The 22,402-nt window shown below is 43.3% G+C and overlaps 1 protein-coding gene across 1 annotated transcript in view; it reads right to left on the bottom strand.

The window, feature by feature from the left end:
• LOC116938763 (integrin alpha-9-like) overlaps positions 1–22,402 on the bottom strand; it is a 41,352-nt gene that overhangs the window by 8,751 nt on the left and 10,199 nt on the right. Inside the window, exons 12-23 of the mRNA XM_076055967.1 lie at positions 21,978–22,068; positions 20,535–20,580; positions 20,207–20,361; positions 19,126–19,283; positions 12,735–12,881; positions 11,353–11,429; positions 10,670–10,820; positions 8,486–8,569; positions 8,257–8,336; positions 4,704–4,793; positions 4,006–4,099; positions 3,440–3,547 (exon numbers count right to left, since the gene is read on the bottom strand). Of these exons, the coding sequence (XP_075912082.1) occupies positions 3,440–3,547; positions 4,006–4,099; positions 4,704–4,793; positions 8,257–8,336; positions 8,486–8,569; positions 10,670–10,820; positions 11,353–11,429; positions 12,735–12,881; positions 19,126–19,283; positions 20,207–20,361; positions 20,535–20,580; positions 21,978–22,068 (1,281 nt within the window). The remainder of the gene's footprint in view (positions 1–3,439; positions 3,548–4,005; positions 4,100–4,703; positions 4,794–8,256; positions 8,337–8,485; positions 8,570–10,669; positions 10,821–11,352; positions 11,430–12,734; positions 12,882–19,125; positions 19,284–20,206; positions 20,362–20,534; positions 20,581–21,977; positions 22,069–22,402) is intronic.

The raw sequence follows: 22,402 nt of genomic DNA, 5'->3' as shown, positions 1-22,402 counted from the left end.
TGTATGTGTGTTACTCCTCTTTTACTATAACTGTGCAGGTGTTGACTATCGGGTGGTTAGTATTGTAGGAGGAAACTGGAGAGTATTTGTATTACTTACTACTCCTGTGCTTGTGCATTTATCCATAAACCTACACGTTAGCGATCGCTCCCAGATATGTCTTTCTAATTCGAAGCAAGACTTTTTGTCCTGCTTCGTAAATTACACTATGTAACACGATTTATTTTCCCTGGATAGTAAGTGTTCTCTTTTTTATTGCTTATGCCTAAACAGTTTAGAAAATGGCTATTATTCTCCACAAGCTTTGATTTCGTGACCAGGACTTTATATGAAGCAATGACACAAATGCACACCACGTTTTCTCATTGAAAATAGGTGCATTTCAAAATATCAATGTCCTGGTCACAAAAGCAAAGTTTGTAGGTAATAATAGCCATTTTCTGTACTTTTGAGGCATAAACAATTAGGAAATAACACTTAGTACCCAGGAACAATTTATTTGTTGTTATACAGTGTTATTATTGTAATGAAACAAGTTTCCAGGAATGTTTATTAAAAAAAAGTTTAAAGTTCCAGCACGAAAAACCGACGACACATTTAAAACAAGTCTCATCAACTATACAACAAGCCTCACTGACACGTGATGTTGGTTGATTTTAATGAATGATTGTGTGTCACGTGGAGGAAGATATCGGTATTAAAGTGGCAGTGTAGTATATAACTCCACTGTACTCTGCCATTTTTTTTCAATAAATAGATATGCCATGCTTATGCATTTCACATAAGTAAATGCCAGCCTCCGTGTTTACCTTGTTGAAACAAATGCCTTGGGAAATCTTCTCATGGACGGCTCTCAGTCCACAAAATTGTCTATTTCCCCTTTTCAACAATGAAGCTATTTCTACCATAATATATAAATGTCAAGAGACAGTTCAACACACCCATGTTAAGAGTAGATAACCATTCTCATTTGCATCAAATTAAACAGGTTATATATTATCCCAAGAGCATATTTGCAAGTGATCATTCTTTCTCCTTATCAAATTAGCTTATCTGCAAGATTTTAACAAGAGCACTTATTTTAATATTAAATGAGTGTGATATTAATCCCTTCACCTTTAATCCCCAAGAAATGAAACATTTATTAAATAATTGTCAATGCCTTTAACCCGCAGCTTCTGACACGTGTATGGCCCAGCCAGAAAGGGAACACAATCACACGAACGCTGCCTCTCCATTATTCATTCACTCATACATCCCAGTGGCTCCGGTACCCTTCGCAAGTGTACACGTGCATGTAAATGTAAATCAGTGAGAATATTAATGAGGCCAACGATGGCATGCATTGTGCAAGCTTTAATAGAAGGCCGTCCATAAATGACGTCACGCACCTAAGCGGGGGGGGAGAGGGGTCAGACATTTGTGACGATGTGTGACGAGGGGGGAGGGGGGGGTTTGAGAAATGTGACGTCACAACAAAATGCGCAACTTTAAATACATTTAAACAACACGTTCTACTTAAATTTTGATTTAAAGCTTTCGTGACTGCAGGGATTCATATTCTTGGTTCTTTCGGTAAAGTCACGTAGAAGGGAAACAATAAAACAATTAAAAAAAACAATAATATTTTATTGTAAAGTCATGTAGAAGGGAAACAAAAAAACAATATAAAACAATAAAATGTTATTGTACTCTTTGGTTCTATTGGGTAAAGTCACGTAGGTAAAAAATAAAATAACAAAAATCACGACGTTTCGGCCACAACACAAGCGGCCTTCATCAGGTGAAGGGACGAGACTGTCTGGAGGACAGCGCTGACAGTCTCGTCAGACAGTCTCGTCCCTTCGCCTGATGAAGGCCGCTTGTGTTGTGGCCGAAACGTCGTGATTTTTGTTATTTAATTTTTTACCTACGTGACTTTACCCAATAGAACCAAAGAGTATGGATCCTTGCAGTCACAAAAGCTTTAAATCTAGAAATGTTATTGTTTTATATTGTTTTTTTATTGTTTTATTGTTTCCCTTCTATGTGACTTTACCGAAAGAACCAAGAATACGTTCTACTTAATTAAATAGAATTGTTATAACAACACTAATTTTGATTAATTTTCATGATTAAATTTTATTATTATTTCAATTGATTAAGGTCACCTTTTATTAATAGTATAGATTATATTATAATGTTAAACATAAGAACCGGAAGTCAAACTACGTCACACTTTTTTCGAGAATAATACTTCGTCAGGAAGTATATTAAAAACGATTGATAGTTTCGAATAATACTTTTAAAATCCCATGGGAGAATCATTTTGATTCTAATTATTCTACCAGGGCTTTTCATTCTGTGGAATGAATATGAGATTATTATAATTGTACTTTCCATTTTGCTTCGTTCAACTACAAAGTTTCAAGTATTTTTTATAGTTATAATTACTTTTAATATTTTATTATTATAAGAGAATTTTAATATAATATTCTGAACATCTGCAGTTTTAGTTAGACGTTGAATATTTAAAAGTGATTTTTGTGCTAAATTTCAGCTTTCCAACGCCTCCTTTTTAATAAATGTTTTCTCCTACAACATCAGAGTGCAGCGCCACATTAACTACGCACTACAATGACAATAATTTAAAGCGATTTGAAGCATGTTTCATTTTCAAAATGGAAATATGGTTTTGGGGGAGGGGGCGGGGGCAGAGCTTTGTGACGTCATATTTGAGGAGGGTCTGACTTTTTGTGACGCCGTGTGACGAGGAGGGGGGTGGGGTCAAAAATCGGCCAAAATCGGGTGACGTCATTAATGGGCGGCCCCTAACGTGTTGTTGCTGCATTTTCTTGAGGTTGAGCGCAACATCACAACGGGTGACAACAATAATGTGTAGAAATAACCAAGTATAATGTACACTCATTTTCCTGCACCTCCGATTCGCACGGTTGGCTCCATACGATGCAAAAACAGTTCAACATATACACACATACAAATGTATACTTACTTGGGCATGGGATGTTTGACAATGGTGACGTTTGTTGCATCCAATGCTTCATTCGAGCAATGCATAAACCAATGTAAAAATGTCAACAGTGTATCGTATAGTACATAATCGCGAGACTCCTTATGCATTCACCAGGAGATCTCACCGCCTCAATACAATAATATCCCACAATTAACCTCAGCCATCCGTGCTATCTGACTGAGAATTGCCCAAAGTAAAGATGCCACCCCGCAACGCATTACTCACGCCACTGTTGGCAGAAAGGGCCTCTGCTTATACGACACTTTAGAGAGTAACCCAAGAGCCTGCTTTGGCCCATTCTTCCATGCTGGTTAGGCGCTTCTAGCACTCATCGGCAAATGATCGAATCAACAGGTGTTCTTAATTTCTAGAGAGGCAAGGCATTTCATCATATACGTGTAAAATTTGGCAGAGGAGAAGGTGCACCTTGGTCTCCAGTACAGTGAAGAGCTTGGGAGCGTCGCTCGACAGTTGCCCAGGGACCAGGAGCTGCACCCAGGCTGCACGCACTCTGCTGGGACCCATATTCGTCACCTCGCACAGGGGAAAACATCCGTTTGTTGACGATAGTGAAACACCAGCTGGGGCAAACACAGCCAGGGTCATGGACATAATGAGGATAATATGGACGAGGGATGCGCGAAAATCAGTGAGACGTTTTTTTTCCCCACCCTATCCGATAGGCTTGGGAGGGGGGGGGCGAGATGCTGACTTGGTTGAAGTGTGAGAGATGACGAAGAGGAATAAGGGAGAGAGGAGAAGTGGTGGGAAGAAGAGACGTTGATAAAAGTCAAAATAAAAAGTCGGTGTCTTCCTGCGCAAACAATGGCCACTTTAAAATTGAATACACTTGGGTAAAGGCTTGGAATGGTAATATGAAGCGGACAGAATTATAACATTCACTAATAAGAAGGAATGCACGCATTGATGGACGGTCAGCAGAGAGGCGTGTGGGTTGGGATACCTGCTATCAGGGTTTAGAGGAAGCTCACCTTTATTGAGAAGAGGACCGTCTGTTGCAAGCACTCTGAGGTTTGGTCCCCCTTGGCAGCTTCGCCGAAGTAAAATAGCGCTGGAGACACCGTTCTACAAACAAACAACAGTCACGAGATCCACAGTGTGTTTGGAATAAATGATGTCGAGTATTTTAATTCGATAAAAATAAATCTAAAACTAAACTTTGTTTTACCAGGTAAGGTCAACTGAGTTATATAGTTATTTTTCTGCAGCGACCTGGCCACAAGTGATAGCTCAATTAAGTGGCTTATCAATTTATAGTAGCCAAATACTCTAAAACGCACGTTGATTCTAAATATGGAGGGAAAAACCGGAGGACTTGGAGAAAACTCCATGCGACCACGGGAAAAACATGTAAACTCTAAATATACAAGTGTCAGGGTCGGAGTAGTTAACATCTCCCACAGTTTAGAGAATAGATATTTTTGAATATCCTTATTCTCAAGCTAATGTTGGGCATAGCTCATGTTTAATTGCAGCCATACAGCAGAGCTGAAAATTAAATATTACCATTGCTATGGTCTATTCAAAGCATAACCACTGTTAATATCCAAAATTTAGGGTACTAATTTTTTGCATTCATTTTTCATTTCTTAGGGCATTACAGTTCTGTGCTAATGGTAAGTCACGTGGATTAGTCGCAGGGCATTTCTTCAAAGATTATAATTCTTACCCATTGATGATCGCTGTAGCTGCATTGGTGACGTGGACTACAGCCTTCTTGTAATTGTCCTCTAGGGTGGACTCTGCTTCAGGAGTCTCACTGCGTTCAAAGCAGAACACCACAGTCCATTCATTGCCACATCACAGTTTCTTATAAAACAGGACTAGGACAAAAAAACCCCCCTTAGATCTCAAGTTGAGCATGGTCAGTAATAGTTAGAAGTCATAATCGACCTGAGTTTCATACCTGACCACAGCTCACACGAGTGGCGAGAGATTTCTGAATTGGTCCTGGGCCCTTGTCTCAGCAGCCGATCACTGGCGAAGTATGGTCAATTCACCTCCATGGACTCGTCCCCTCCCTACGTTTGCCCTCTCACCTCACTCTACTCGCCTCAATGTGCTCTCTGCAGCAGCAAACTAGCGCTGTTGGCAAAAGCTCTCAACCATCCTACGCTCAATGGGAAGTCACTAATTCTCTGCTGCTACCCTCCAAGTTGAGTATTCTCACCCCCCCCCCCCCAACCATCCGTGCCACCAGCTCCCTGCTCCTGTTCAAGTCAGACCTTCTTCTGCCTATAACGGACTGCATGACATCTGTAAAGTGACTACAACCGGACATTACTTGAAAAACGTAAACACATCCCTTTCATCCGGGTGATGCACAAATCCTGCTTTGTGTCTAGTGTCTTAACATGCACTTGCATGTACATGCTCTATAAATCCAAATTCTATTGATGTAGTGTGTTATATATATATAAGTATTTAAATATATGATATATTACGTGTATTTATGCCCTCATTATTCATTCCCGTAGGCAGGAGAGCGGTAAGTATGTTTGTGTGTCACCCTGTTGATGCAGGACCAAGACAATTCATCGTGCCAGATCATTAACCGTCGTACTTTTGCTAATGTCTAATTTATTTTGAAGAGAGAATCATTAAGTTACATTAACAGTATCGTCCATAAATCAACTCCATTATACCGATCCTGCTAATAGGGAGGACCTGATTATAACACCATTATAAATCTCCATGCCTACAATAAAATTAGACGCAATGCAATTACCAAGGTATCAATTGTATGTCTGGTAAACAGCTCAAGTTTGGTTCAATGTATCTACTATATACAGTACATGCTGTTGTTGGAGGGGTCTCATATTTAGTGCAATTACTGTTTGCATGACTTTCACAATGCTCAGTAAACCCGGGTAAGTCCGTGTAACATATAAAAGAGCAAATCGGGAGATTTGTCTGCTTCAGTTCAGTTACAGCTCCCTGTGGCTAAGCTCCAGAAAATATCCTCCCCCGCACTCCCACCCTGCTATATTCTTGGTTCTTTCGGTAAAGTCACGTAGATAGAAAATAAAATGAAAATAAAAGATAATAAAATAAAATTTAAAAAATGAAAATAATTAAAGCAAAGAACCCACGACGTTTCGATCGCCGGATGAAGACCGCTTGTGTTGCGATCTTTAATTTGATTATCTTGTATTTTTATTTTCTATCTACGTGACTTTACCGAAAGAACCAACAATCTGAATTCCTGCAATCACGAAAGTTTTAAGTCAAAACCCCACCCTGATGTTGAGAGGATTCGATGGCATGCGGTTCAGGGGACCAGGGCCCGCTGCAAAATATTCATTGAGAAATAAATCCCTGACTACACAACTGTGGCGATTCACGCTCATCGACTTAAGAAGAACGAGGCTTTATTTACCCTTTCTGGCAACAACACTGGCGGTGGTCAGATGTTCAAACACCAGACAGACGCCCATTGCAAGGCACAAAGTCTGCGTTAGCCACACAGACTTGTGGCAAAACACGGAGACAAATATTCTCTGATGATTGCATTTAAAGGTCCCTTAGATGTAACTGCTCAACCAGAGCTATTAATGCTTCGATATTTGCATTTCCTTTGTACTCTTCGCCTATTGGTGTTCTCTGGTCTGGTGAGACAAGGCCATAAAGAAGGCTGTCTCTGGTGTAGGCCAATGAGTTTCAAAGACGATGCATATATTATCATCAGAGCATGTTTGTTTGCATTTTTTGCCACAATAATGTGTGGTTAGCGCAGCATTGATGCCTTGCAATCGGTGTCTCTTGAACATCTCAACACCTGGGTCATTTCCAGAAAGGGTGAAGCCGTTGTGTGTCGAGCTAACTACATGGAGACGGCTTCTGGAGGCAACGCGTTTATTAAGCAACAGACTCAACTGACAGCGACTGTAACACGAAGGGGTACGGCCCCTTCAACGCGACAGCCTAAGGGAGGTACAGCCTCCCTTATAGTGTGTCCTACACACCCCGGCTACGCTCCACACACTCCCTGGCCATGGCCGCTAAGGGAGGCTAGACCGACCCGACCCAGCCAGGGTGCTGGTCCCATCACTGGTCCGCTACAACCGGGCTCTGATAAGAGCCTCGGTTGATGGTTCCAGGGTGCTGATCCCACCACCGGTCTGCTACAACCTGGCTCAGACAACTCGGTTGAGGGTCCCAGGGTGCTGGTCCCACCACCGGTCCACTACAACCTGGCTCTGACAACTCGGTTGATGGTCCCAGGGTGCTGGTCCAGTCTTCAGGTCTTCGGACGTCTTCAGGCTTGAGTTGGCGAACACTACCGGACCTGTTCAGAGGGCCGGCTTTTATCCCCAGGTCGGGCTTACCCCTCCCCTCATCACCCCGTCTCCAGAACCTTCCAGAAATGTCTGGGAGGTTCTGGAAAGGTCTTCAAGGGTCTTAAATCTTAAAGGGTCTTAAATCTTAAAGGGTCTTAAAATCGGCCTGTGGCCCCTATCCCCCCAGCCCCCAGCCCTTGGGGGTCTGGGGTGTCAACCTCCGGTCACGGACCACCCAGGGGGGGGGGGGGGGGGTTACCTTTGGTCAACTCCTACACAGCTCGTTTTTTGACCCCTGTCGGCCCCTGAGCTTGGTGGCAGGTAAAGCGACCTACAGCGCCTTGGCGCAACACTGGCAAAAGAAGGTCCCGTAGCTCAGTGGCTTTAATACTAAATTCTCCTAGCGTGACATTTGATAGGTCTTCCAGATTTTTCCATGAGGAAATTTTCGTCTTTGATACAGGATTCATGGAACACCATTCATGCTACCTAATCCAATGCACCACTGAATTCTGCGCATTCTAAAAGAGATCGAGGAATCGACAGCACCACGAGAAAATGTTTTGCCGAAGGGGAGACAATCAAAATGCACACTGATAGGTCAACGGCCTTATCGCTGTCCTGCCTTCAGCGCAGCTCTTATCCCAGCAGGTGGGTGTCTCATGTATGGCTTGCATCACCTGCCGGTCGAAAATATATTTTGTCAAATTGGATTAGCAAGGTCACCAATTCAACATCCCGTGGATAGTGACCGGCTTTCCTCTGAAGTGGTTGGAGCACTTACATTTGTAAGTCTCAGTGATCGTGAGTGTCTCGCAAGGAATACTCGTAACAACTAAAATCATTGTGTCTAGGACATTTTAATTGCACATCAATATTTAAACAGCAAAGCATTGTTGTAAAAGTGTGAAATTGACGAAGAGCATGGGATTTTATTCTCACCTTTTCACAGTTATATTAAACGGCAACTCTCCCTCATCCCCGGTAAGCATGTTGGTGTCAAACAAAATGCCGACTTTCCTCTGCAAAGGAAAAATGCACAAAAATGCATGGTTAATGTATATATGGTGAACTTCTTTTCACGTGCTCATCGAGCCATGCTGATAAATGCAGATTAAGCACAGCATCTGTGCTTTAATGGTGACGTGCAAGCGGACAAGGTTGTACAAACCGTTGAGTTGTGTTCAATCAACTGGGGTCCTAAGTTGCACACCAGTGATGAAGCTGTAGGTGCACAACTATGATGCTCATCACCCTGCGAAATACGGGAGCAAAATAATTATCAGTTTATATATTTATGGAAAAAAAAACAGCACTCAACGCACTCATTAATAACACCGTGGGCTAAAAAGGACACGTATATAATCGGTAACGTTTTGGGTAATGGCTCTTCTCCATGGCACATGAATAGGCCACAGGACAATACGAGTTGGTGATTGCACTTTACACAATGGTGCCTGATGAGAATTACAATTTTCAAAATGATTTCTGATGACCAATTTTCAGTCTATTAGTAGCAGCAGCAGCATGACTGAGTATCTCACAATAAAACCGGAGTTGGACCCTACACGTGTTTGCTATGGTCGTGGTGCTCTGTTCTCCATGCCGCTCAATGTGGCTGGTACCACGATCGTTGAAGCTAAAGAAAAAAACATATCCTCACGATGGCACTGGATAACCAGACGTGTCCTCTCTTCCTGCTAAGATAGCAGGGCAACAACCCCTCATATCCTGAAAGAGTGACCCCCATTTGATAAAGTTTGACCTCATAATGTCGCATTCTTTATCGAACGTATAATAGGATATTAACTTATGACATGGAATTATTTACTTTGGTGCTGACGAATGACTTCGATGCTTAAACTACTCAATCATAGTGTAAGGGGAAACAGAGTACAGACTCTATGAGATATACTGTGCTACGATACAGTTATTAGTGGAGTATGAAGACCCATCAGTGTTAACATTTCTCCAATACTCCCCGAAACATGCAAGACGGTCGATTAATTAGCCAAGCACCTCATGCCTGCGGTGACAAGTGCTGCTTGCACCTCAGCACGATGCATTTCACAACCGTTCTCACGCAGACCAGAAACATCACCAGCAGCAAACAACTCGAGATAGACTGCACTTTGGTACGACAGAAGACATCACTGCGTGCAAACCAATAGGTAATGTTATATTTATAAAGGCGATACTCATGAAACTACGGTATATCGCCGGGACTATCAAATCAGTGTAACCATAGTTTTTGGTAAATTTCCGCAGTTATGTTGCCTAGAGGAATGTCCTTGTCGAACTTCAATGACTCAACAAGCACTTGGACAGACAGCAGCAAAGAGTTAATTACGTGTAAATTAAGTGCACTTTTGTATGTGGGGGGGGGGGGGGGGGGAGGCACCGTGGTTCATGCACTGGACTATATGAACCCAGTGGCAGGAGTTTGATTCCCAACAGTGATTCACATCAGTGGTGCATGACATCTGAATAAATCAAAGTGGTAAAGTATGGTCAAACAATCCCCATGGCCAATGGTGCATGTGATAAAACCTTCATCCGGCAGTGAATTTACAAAAGGAACTGTGAGCTACGAGTATAAATCGTTTTGAGCATTTACTATACAGCACATTGCTGCACTCCATACTGAGTGCATTTTCTTGAATGGCTCTCTCATCCGTGATATCGGAATATCAAGTATCATCCCTTGTCAAGAACACAGTGGAGCCAACATTGGTCCAACATTTGCCTTTTAATAAGTTAAATGTACGAAGATGCTTTGACCCAGAAGCACCAGGCCAATGGTTTAAATGCTACATAAAAAAAAAATCACTACCCATTCTACAAAGAAAATCAGGTTATTAGTGTACATGGTGTTGTATGCTTTGGGAAGATAATGCATCCCCCTCTCCAACGCAGCAGAGATCATGCAATGTCCCAGCTAGTGCTAGGGGGCACTGCAGGGAGGGGCTATGGTAGTAGACTTCAGACTGATGTCCGTTTTAAACCTGTGGACATTAAAGAACGCATGCAACTCGTTGCTACACCGAAAATTAGTTACTGCACATAATATACATATGGAAGGTGAAAAAATAATCTTGAAAATTTGTTAAAAATCAATGTGTCCCCTGTGGGAGCTTCATGTCCTTGTAAATGAGGTATATTCATCTCAATGGATCTATCCAGAATTACAGTATCCAAATAAAAATATTAGATTTAATTGCTGTCAGTAAATCAATGCACGTTATCCTGACAGGGCTCCTGAGATTGAAAGCACCTCCGATTAGCACGGTTGGATGCTTACGGTGTGAAAGAAGTTCAACATACATACATACAAAGCGTACACGTGTGGGCAGACCTGTACGAGAGCCTTGATGTAGTGCAGCGGGCGTGGGAAGGCCACAGAGAGAGAGGAGCCATGGGCAGAGTCTCCGCGGTTGTGTACGCTAACGTGCATCAGCAGTGTGCGTGTGTTTCCAGCCACCACGTTGTTCCCAGGATGCTCGGAGCTACACAGAATGACAGAACAAAGACGAAGATTATGTACGGTGCGAAAGGCGTTAAACACATATACATACACACAAAGATCCCCCGTGTAGCCTGAACAGAGTGTTGGGGCAAGTGCTGTTCATGAGCAACTAGAAGCGGCACACGAGGAGGTGGGTGGCCAGCACCGCGCCCGGCAGCCTTTGTCTCCCAAAGGCGGCCGGTCACCGTAAAGCATTTAATCAAGGTAATTATTGCTTATGACCTGCTATGACATATGGATCACGAATGCCAACGTAGACATAAAATAAAAACCAATTTGTTTCGTAAGAAGCGTGGAGTAGTGCACGCTTGGAATTCGACCGCGTGACAGGAAGAGGAATACATGGATTTGAGATCTTCTTAAGTAAAGTGGCCTTGGGCAGGAGACATTGTCTGGAAGGGATCATGACCGGTGGCTGAGAGTACTGACAACAGTGGCAGCCAAAGGAGAGATCACACTCGAGAGGGCATCGAACTTCATGCAGCAGTACACATATAGACGAGATTGCGTACCCAGAATGAATAAACACGACCTCCACCCAGAGGTCAGGTGTACAGTTTGTGGTCACAGAGTGGCACTGGAGCAAAGTCTGGAACACATTCGCAAAAGGAGAAAGTAAATAATACGAAGCATACGTAAAAAAAAAATCAATCTACGTGAATATCGCGCCATTGTTTAATAACAATTGTGCCGAAGTTATTCATTTTGCCGAGTTTTGAGACTATCTTTCAGGTGGGTCCAGCTGCTTAGAAGAATTGAGTGTGTGGTGTGGAAACCGCAGGAGCCAGAAAAAAACCACCACACAACACCGCCGTCTCCTGGCCACATCAAAGCTCCACGTCTGCAACACCTGGGACGAGTTGGTGGTCACCCAACCAAGCCCGAACCAGGCCCGAACCTGTTTAGCTTCAAAAGATCCAACGAGATCTGGTGCATGAATGGTGATTTGGTCATAGATAATTTGTAATGTGGTATCCTCCACCACATCTAGCATGACAGTATTACTTTTTACCACTGGTGCTTAAGCAACCACTCTAGAATGTCTGCCTCCAGTGTTTTTACACAGACATTTAAATAGGTGTATTATACATAACAAATCTGTTTTTGCAGGGAATATTAGGTTTGTTGTAATGTTCATTCTAGATTTGAAGCTTTCGTAACTGCAATGATTCATACTCTTTGGTTTTATTCGGTAAAGTGACTTTACCGAATAAAACAAAAGAGTTTGTTGTAATGTTTTATATATATAAAAATATACTGTCATGTTTGCATACTCTGCTCGTGTAAATCTCAACGTTATTTGTTAGAATGTGAAGTTGACAAATGCGTGTGAATATATTGTTGAAATCGATAATTTATGTAATTACATCAGGACTTTTTCTACAAAAAAACATTGTATTTATATATATTCAACACAATCCCTGCTATTGATATCAGGACACTAACACATAGTATATTTTATCAGTATAGCTTGCGAAGCAAGCTTTCATGTACAAAAAAGTTCAGTAAAACACGTCTCTCTGTTTTTATAGAAACGCCTAATTATAACTTCGTTTCAGTCAATATTTATGCCTCAGGGCTCGCATTGCAGTAAATCTACTGTGTACATTCCAGATGGTTTAAGGATGGCATACCCAAAAATGGAACTAATGCTAATTAATACAATTACAAGCACTGCTGAAACTCTTAGCAGATAACTTAAGCCTGCTTGAAATAGGCCCTCCCAAGTTCTCCAGGCAGTGTAGATCACTGAGCATGTGGCACATGAGAGGACTTTTCTGTAAGTTGAGAGTGTTACTTGGCTCATTGACATACAGGATGACACGGAGCGGTAGGGGGGCGTTAACGAGTGTGGTCTCTTGGGGGCGTGTGGTGGCCCTGCTGCCTGGCTGACCTGGCTCCAGGCCACGTGTCCCTGGGCTCTTGGTCGCAGCATGGGCTGGAGGGGATGTGGGGGGACATCACTGGGCCCCGCAGCCACCGCAAGGAGGCCATAGGTCACCTCCACCACCACCGGTTGGAAAACATCGACGACTTCCCGCTGGAAAGAAGGAAATAGTTTTAATGTATGTTGAACTCCTTTCGCACCGTACGTAGCCAACTGTGCGAATCCGAGGTGTGGGCGAAGAATAACCGACTAAGGAAGGACAATGAAGTAATCGCCTAACTTTCTGTTTTCCCAAATAATAATTCAGAAATGATACCCAGGTCCAAAACATATTCTTTGCTTCCTCTCACTGGCATCTCGCTGCTCCTGGAGGCGGGTGTTCCAAACGCATGATCTCAGAGCGATCCGCCAGCCCCACCGTTAAAGAATTGACTACAGCGGGCGCATTGCTCGAACTGGCCCCCAGCTCTCAAGGGGAAGATGCCCGGCGAGCCAGAGTAGTGTGCAGCACCAGCCTGCCGGCATGGCTCGGCCAGTGCCTCATTCCATTCGTGATTGTTTCCTGCTCCAGTAAGACTGTGACATATGTTGTACAAACAACGCGTTATACATACTGTTATACCTTTTACGCGCTTAAGGAAAATGTGGCTTATATTTAGATTCCTACTTAATGTTAGGTTAACAAAGTAAGCTAGAAGAATGTTTAGAAATATACACCAGCACAATCCAAACAAGAATGGATTACTGGGTTTCCAAACAGGGTTAAAGTTAGAATGCAATGCTTTTTTTCTTGTTTTTATTGAACCCAAGTCAACAGTCATACCAGAGGGCACATTAATGTACGAGTGAGGCTTTGTGTGTCTTGTGATTTCGCTCTCTTGAGTCGTCTTTCGTCCATAAACAGGGGCTTGCTAATCAAGGTGTACGAATGCAATGCTTCTTTTAAAAGGGCCAGAATTATACTTAGCCGTCATGATCAGACTGGGTCATGCTAGATTTGAAGCTTTCGTGACTGCAGGAATCCATACTCTTTGGTTCTTTCGGTAAAGCCACGTGGGTATAAAAATAATGGATCACGACGTTTCGATCGCAACACAAGCGACCGTCATCAGGTGAGACGATCACAGCAGCAGGGATAACGGCTGCTAAATCACAGCAGCAGGGAAACTGCTGCTGTGATTGTCTCACCTGATGACGGTCGCTTGTGTTGCGATCGAAACGTCGTGATCTATTATTTTTATACCCACGTGACTTTACCGAAAGAACCAAAGAGTATGGGTCATACTATTTATGAAGTTGGATGAGGGATGGTCCTAATCGACCAGTAGAATGACAAACGGCTGTACATGTAGAATGTCGGTTGTTGACTACGAATCCCGTGTGCAACAGTCCACATTTTGTGCTCACATGTTATTGATGGAAAACACGAGACGAGGGCCTGCCTCACCGCCCTGCGTGTGTCATCGTAGACTAAATGCCAATGCCCTTTTCCCAAAATGTCTGCGGTCGCACGAGCGCGGGTGACAATTCAGCCACGCTCTAGCACTGGTCTGGGTGTGGCCGCGAGATGGATATCTTCAATTCCGCCTCCCGGTGCCACGTGCCAGCGCAGAACGGCACGCGTGGCACGTCGGTTATGGTGGGCTGATGTGGGGCGTGTGTGTGTTTTTTTCGTGAAACACAAAACCCCACAGTTGCGAAGGACTGACCGCGAGCTCGCGCGCCCCTAACTGTGTCAGCTCGCGTGAGTTGGAAAATACTGAGCAATCAGATACAGGGGGACTGGCTCCACAAATTTCCAGCCCTCATTGGCAATGCCAAGAAAAAAAAAACCGTCGTCAGTTCCTTGCACTCGAAATGAAGGCTCACTTTATGCCACAACTACAGATTGACTCTTATTCCCGTACTCGTTCTAACCGAAGGGGATATTTCTGATGCTACTGTCAACCAACTTTGATAACTATACGTGTGCATCATTGCATCGTGTGCCCAATGGAAACACTAATATTTTCACTGGAACACATACAGGGACTCCTCTACTTGCGAACGCGTTTGGTCCCAGTGGTCTGTTCGTAAGTCAATTTGCTCGTAAGTCCAACTTTACTCCTGTTGATTCCAAACATGTTGTTCGGCATGTACACTAAACACGGGGAATGGATTTAAAGTTGTATAATCTCCTGTAGATGTAGATGCCACTGGTTCTTAGTGTTCTGCAGATGTAGATGCCACCACCGCCATCTATTGCACGGCGGTTGAACTTACGACTCTCGGTTCGAACAGGCAACTTGACAGGTTTGTATCTCTGAAAGTTCGTAACTCGAACGTTTGCAAGTAGAGGAGTCCCTGTATGTTGCCTTGACAAATGACGCATTTGCTCTGTGCTAGGAGATTAAAATAAATAGCGTTGAGAAATAAAACGTTTGGCTTTAATTTTACGATCATATGATGATTATAATAATACTATAGGGCTACGGTAATTTGATGTATGCATAAACTATCAGTGGCGGCGGGTGGGTTTGAACATTGGCAGGACACAGAAAGCCCATTAGGAGACGTAATATATAAAGAGTACTGTCAAATATTAATTTGTTTGAGCACAGGCCAGGGAGAAAGGCTATCGTGTGTCACCGCATTGGCCAGAAAAAAAACAAATACTAGAAGTGCATTCATGAAAAAAATCCATATCTGCTGTATTAATTGAAGTCGCCATGCAATTCCTTCACAGCAAGTGGTCGGGCTGCCCAAAAAACAAGCAACTTCATTAGACCTCATTTGCCAGTACCAAAATGTAATAATAGGGTTTTTCCCCTTTTTTTCTGGCAACAAAACTGAAACCTTTTTACGAGGATTCATGTCTGCATTAACCACAATACCTGCAATGCAAACAAAAAACATACTATGATAATATATGCATTGTCCGAAACTGATTGGTCCACATCAAGGGACGGCTTTCTTTTGAGCCTCGACCCAATTGGTACGCTGCATTCTATTATTGCAGTAGCTGCTTTGCTCTCTGGGATGGTAGCGACATTTACCCTTTAACACAGGCATTCACCAATGCAGCACTAACGAAAAGCCAGACCTGAGGAGACCTCTCCCTTGAAACGCATAGCCGAGATATTACACATGGACCTTTTTTTCCTCAAAACCTTATCATACAGCTCAGAGAAAGCAGATGATATCTTGGAAAAGATTAACACTTTTTATCGTGATTGTGCGTTGGCAGTGGAGCACAAGCACGCATCACAGAAAAAAAATAACAACATTTGTCTATTACACTGCCCTGAAAGGGGAAAAAATATAAAATGTAATCGGTGATGTTTTGGGCAATGGCCTTTCTTGTATGTACGTTGAACTTCTTTCACACCATACACACCGTATGTAGCCACCCGTGCTAAACGGAGGTGCAAGAGATTGGCAAAATCGATAAGGGCAATCACATTGCCTCTCTCCATGCTGGACTCATTCCGGCGCTGCACGAGCGCTGTAAGCACGACACAATAACACTGCACCGCAGTTCAGTACTGCTGAAGGTAACGCACTGTGCAGCAGCAGCAGTTATTATACACTATATCGTACGAGTAGACAGTATAAGGTGCGACATGTGATATGATTTGGGGATTGAACTCCCAGTGTTCCCTACGTGCAATATGGATAATTTAAATAGCCCCACGTACGGAACCTCAAGTAAATGTCCAGGTGTGGTGGTACCGATATCAATTTAATGAGCACTACTTTGTGGAATATCAGTGCGAAAAACTGACCGCTCCTTTAAATTCCTGCTTAAATGTGCCGCATTGGAAGCCGTAAAATGTCTTGTTTTGTTGGAATCAGTTATATTGGGTGAGACGCCAACAGGAGTGATGCATTGACAGTTATTGATCAAATAAATGCGGATTCCTAAGGACGCAATACATGCGTCGAATTTAATGTGTAAGAATCAATACATTATTAGTTGCGGTTTTATCGTGTATTTAACGGGTTCACATCACTCATGCAGTCACTAGAAGCCCTAGCATGTATTACTACAATGTTAACCAAATAATCGTTTCTTGAGTAAAAAAGCCGGCCTTGAATTATGACAATTCATTGAACTGGCAGGGAGGTAGATCGATACACCTCTAGACTGCAGCATTGTTATTAAAGTATAATCTGGTCCTTGACTCAACAGGGATGAATTTGAACAGCAGGGCACGATGCAGTGTTTGCTGGAGGCAATTGAAGGGAAGGAGGGCATTGCATTGAGAATAAACAAGAAGAGACGTTTCATCCACACAGAATCGTGTATATAAATTACATGAATGGTGCTTCATTGAGAGCACTAAACGAAAGCATCTTTCAAGAAAAGGATGCAATTTACTCATGGCAAATGTAGTGAATCCCGCAGGCAACGTACCTCCCAGAGATTCATTAGGGCTAGACAGTCTACAGACATCACCACATACGAGACGTCAACACATCTCACCCTCATAAGGGCTCATCAGAGAGACTGCCACAAAGAGCCCGGGGTCCTGTTTTTTCCAAGGCGACCAACGTTTAAAGCGTAGGGTTCTTGATAGTTGCAGCAACAAGCAATGGTTATTTAGGTGTGACCTATATTGCCAATTGGGGAAAGAGGAGAAAATGATGAGGTTGACACATGGATGAAGGGAAATAATTATGCAAATCATAAAAATAATCCTGGCATATATTAATGTAATAAAAAAAACAACTAATGGGACATTCTTTGCTGGCAGTGTACTCATGCAGAAACATCAACCTCTCAAAATGTTGATGAGCGAGAATGTGGCATTTCTTTACCTGGCAGATCTTATTTTGTATTCAACATTACAGTGTAGGTTAAACACGTTGTCCTCAAGAGGACAGCTGAGGGTAGAAACATATTCCATGGATATATGATCCGTGATTTGTGAAAGTGCACAGATGTTCCAGATTGGTTTGGAGCACTGGGTATGATTGTGACGGGGGAGCCATTGTGAAATGGTTAGTCCACGGCAAGTAAATCCAGTGACATGAAATAAATTCCTAGACATCGCTACCAACAGTAATCAGAATTGGTCTTGGCACCTAACCTTCACCAACTCACACTGACCAGTGTGGGATGCGTTCGTATAGCTGAATATTATTTTAAGAATGATTGAAATTGGATGATTATTATTTGGTATTGAGATAGTAAATATTTTAACGACCATGGCCATCACCATTACTCTAATGATGATGATGTTTCCTTCACGATTGTGATCATTATCACCATGAAATAACAATAAAGAATAATTACAAAAAATGAAAATAATCCATAATTCATTAAATAAATTTAATAAATAACAGTTCACACATTAATTATTCATTGATTCATCTTGTGCATGCCAATTACTGGCTTTGTGACAGTTTCTCCAAGGGGGACCCCTTCTTGACGCAGCACAGATGCTTTTTACCTCGGTGAGCGTACAAGGATGGGATTGAAATTAATTAAGGAATTAACTAATATTTCAATTGTGCACCTCTGACTTGCAGTCCACGCATGTTTTTGCAAAAATATACATTAATGGAATATAAGGGATGATGGAAATGTTTCTGATTTATGAATCAATCCTGTGGCTTTACACAGATTTGTGTGTATCTTGAATTTGACCTCTGAGCTGGAATGATGTAGTAGCTCATACACTACACTACCATCCCAGTGAGCTAAGTTTAATCCTTGAGCCATTTGCAGTGGTAATGTATATTCAGTTTCAGGCCTGGGCCTCTCCTTAGTTGACTGGGCCTAAAAAAAATGGGCTTCTCTTAGGTTGATGCAGCTGAAAATTAGTACCTGGAACCTGGTGCCTCATTAACGTAAAGCGAATTGTGTGCAGTACATGAAGATGATTTAAGTCCATGCCTGGAAATTAAGCTTACCAAGTGTATGAAGGCGTACCTAATGAAGACGTGAAGCTGAGGAATATGAGAGGTAGCAATGTTTTTGGCAGAGACATTCCAAAGACCGCGTTCAGATTATGCCATTGATAGAAAGGTGTTTTTTGCAACTATTGTGTTGCCATTTGCCTAACTCTATGCATGCATGCAAGTATGTGTGTGTTTGTGTATACGTAACAGTGGTATTGTGAATACTGTGCATCATTCAGAATAAATGCATAAAATTATATTGTGTACAAAGCTATTTCATACGCATGTACTGTATATATAAAATCATACACACGTAAAGAGTTGTTCTATGTATACACTTTAGTATGGATTGGTCTATATAGTTTATAAGGAGTACTTTCACTAACCTTCGAGTAAAATTACGAAAAAAATACTCGCAATAGCAGTATCTTAGTATGTATCATGACATGCAGCATCTAATTTACCACATTTATACCTCAGTCTAAATGAGGGAGTGTGATCTTTAGCTCACCTTGATAATCCCTAAGCTCTCTTGGCAATTGTCACCAAGACGCACAGCCAAATGCCTGGATACAAAGCTGGCAGAATTGTTGAGCGATCCCACTGTCATTCGGGACTGGAACCCCAGCTCCCGTCTTCTGATATCAGCAGTGAGATTGTACTGCAAGCCTGGTGAACCAGCACGCACAAATAACTCAAGAGGTGTGTGGCGAGCTCACTGCAGTCTTCTCACCTCGAGTGAACCTGGCGATCTAAGGTGAAATTCCAACCATGAACTGGTGGCTTTGGTTAATAACCTCTGTGCATGAAAGGGCACGAGCATACCCTCATCCAGCAATGGATTGGTGCCAGGTTGAATTTTGAAAAACTTTTTTTCTGATTGTTATTATGTTTTCAACGAACATCCACCCCCCCCTCCCCCCCCGCTGTCGTGGCTTTAATTACATGAAATATCAAGGGATGACTTTTAGCTTTCAAGGAAGATTGTATTGAGCGAAATTAATCATTGGGAGTCATCAACAGAAGTTAAGCACATGCTGGTAAATGTGTAAGCACACACAGAGTCATAACAGCCCTTCCTCATTTATCTTCATAGACCACGGGGGCAAATGCCATTAGCTAGCAAATATCAAGACAGCTGTGGCACACTAGGTGGTGTGTGGACAGCAGCCCACGTGGCCACCTTTGTCTTCCTCATGTTTACATATCGCAACAAAGTGTTCATTTAATGCTGAATCGACAGGACATACAGGCCTTGGCACTCATGTGCATCGGGATAGCAGCGATATTCACGCGAAGCAAAACACTTGTGACAACTCTCTGCCTTCTCCCATGTTTCCACCAACGACAAATGCAAGACAAAGATTCCCCGTATAGCTTAAACAGACTTTTGAGGCAAGTGCTACCAGCGAGCAGGTCGGCACGGCACACGAGGGGGTGGGTGGCCAGCACCACGCCCGGCCGCCTTTGTCTCCCTAATGGCCCAGGACCGCTTCAGATAATCGGGTGGCCGCGTTCGTAACGCAGGGCACTATTCGCTGCTCCACCGCTCCCCTTACGCGCATACGCAGGCATATACACCGACAAGTCACCTATTACGCTGGGTAGGTTCCGTCCGGTGATTGTGAAGCACACCCTGATGATGATGCAAGTGACTGGTTGATGAGTGCCTGGACAGACCGAGCTGCTTGCGTTAACGGTGGATGGGAGCGACACGTGGGCTCTCACCGTCACCACCGCCTTAGCTCTGCGGCAACAGAGAGATGTGAAATGTGAGTCACCGCAGGGCAATTAGCACAGGTGCTTGTCAGTACTGAACCACCGTCACACGATACAGCCACATAATGAAACAAAATGTGTCAAGCCATTCGATTGTATGCATGTTAGTGTCCTGGAAATCGGTGACAATTATTTGACTACCTGAACACCACTGCAGCGTCAGAGTTAAAAGCACCAACAGTCACATCTGAAATGACAAAAAAACAAAGCATCACGTGTTTGAATGTTGTTTTTTTCATGACACATTGACTCGTTCATATATATGTATGAAACCTTGAGATGATAAGCATATGAATGTACACACACCATACAAAGTTACCAATGTGTTTTACTCGATGTTGACAATTATTGTGATACTACAAAACCGAGACACATTTGCTCAATAAGCTCAGCTGAGCAACGTGTTGTGTCATTGTGTTTGTAATTGCTAAGTATTGCAATGGTTACAAAATCATCATCATCATCATTCATGAACTCGTTCTGAAACGCCCATCAGTAAATCACCCTGGAAAGGGCGCAATATAAATCCGAAATATAGAATAGTAGATGAATCATGCTGTGGACAACGTGCGTCACCTGGGTAACCATTTCTCTCCTTGTCTGACTCCTCACATGGGTCACCATTTCTGTTCTTGTCCGACTCCTCACCTGGGTAACCATTTCTCTCCTTGTCTGACTCCTCACATGGGTCACCATTTATCTCCTTGTCCGACTCCTCACCTGGGTAACCATTTCTATCCTTGTCCGACTCCTCACCTGGGTCGCCATTTCTCTCCTTGTCCGACTCCTCACCTGGGTCGCCATTTCTCTCCTTGTCCGACTCCTCACCTGGGTCGCCATTTCTCTCCTTGTCCGACTCCTCACCTGGGTCACCATTTCTGTCCTTGTCCGACTCCTCACCTGGGTCACCATTTCTATCCTTGTCCGACTCCTCACCTGGGTAACCATTTCTGTCCTTGTCCGACTCCTCACCTGGGTCACCATTTCTATCCTTGTCCGACTCCTCACCTGGGTAACCATTTCACTCCTTGTCCGACTCCTCACCTGGGTAACCATTTCACTCCTTGTCCGACTCCTCACCTGGGTAACCATTTCTGTCCACGTGCGACTTCTCACCTGGGTAACCATTTCTATCCTTGTCCGACTCCTCACCTGGGTAACCATTTCACTCCTTGTCCGACTCCTCACCTGGGTCACCATTTCTCTCCTTGTCCGACTCCTCACATGGGTAACCATTTCACTCCTTGTCCGACTCCTCACCTGGGTCACCATTTCCGTCCTTGTCCGACTCCTCACCTGGGTCACCATTTCTCTCCTTGTCTGACTCCTCACCTGGGTCACCATTTCTCTCCTTGTCCGACTCCTCACCTGGGTCACCATTTCTGTCCACGTGCGACTTCTCATCTGGGTCACCATTTCTGTCCTTGTCCGACTCCTCACCTGGGTCACCATTTCTCTCCTTGTCCGACTCCTCATCTGGGTCACCATTTCTCTCCTTGTCCGACTCCTCACCTGGGTCACCATTTCTGTCCTTGTCCGACTCCTCACCTGGGTCACCATTTCTGTCCACGTGCGACTTCTCACCTGGGTAGCCATTTCTGTCCATGTCGATGACTCCTGATATGGAATGTCCGAACATGCTCAGTTCTCCGTTCACGCTTCGACCCAGGATCCTCTTCTCAAAAGCCACGTCATTGCACATTGGTATAAAATAACAAAAACAAATGAGTGAGAAAAAAGTTACATGTAAGTGATATTAAATAATGCATACATAAATGTACTTATTCATATGCACTCGCTAGCAGACCTTGCTCCCATCATTTCCAAGACCGACCGGAGGAAAAATGCACGTAGCATCATGCACACCCCTATCTTGTCCAGAGCTTATGCAAGGTCAATTCAGTCATTAAACGAGTACTTGATGCAGTGTGTAAACATCGGTGTTTTTGGCTCACAAAGGAATCCAGGCATAGTGGTTGCCACTCCACCTCCTTGTGAGTTGTGCCAGA

Source organism: Petromyzon marinus, chromosome 4 (genome assembly GCF_048934315.1).
Source record: "Petromyzon marinus isolate PM22_M1 ecotype Great Lakes invasive population chromosome 4, UKy_Petmar_22M1.pri1.0, whole genome shotgun sequence".
Taxonomy (NCBI): domain Eukaryota; kingdom Metazoa; phylum Chordata; class Hyperoartia; order Petromyzontiformes; family Petromyzontidae; genus Petromyzon; species Petromyzon marinus.
The sequence above is the reverse complement of the archived record's forward strand: the minus strand, read 5'-3'. Positions and strand labels throughout refer to the sequence as shown.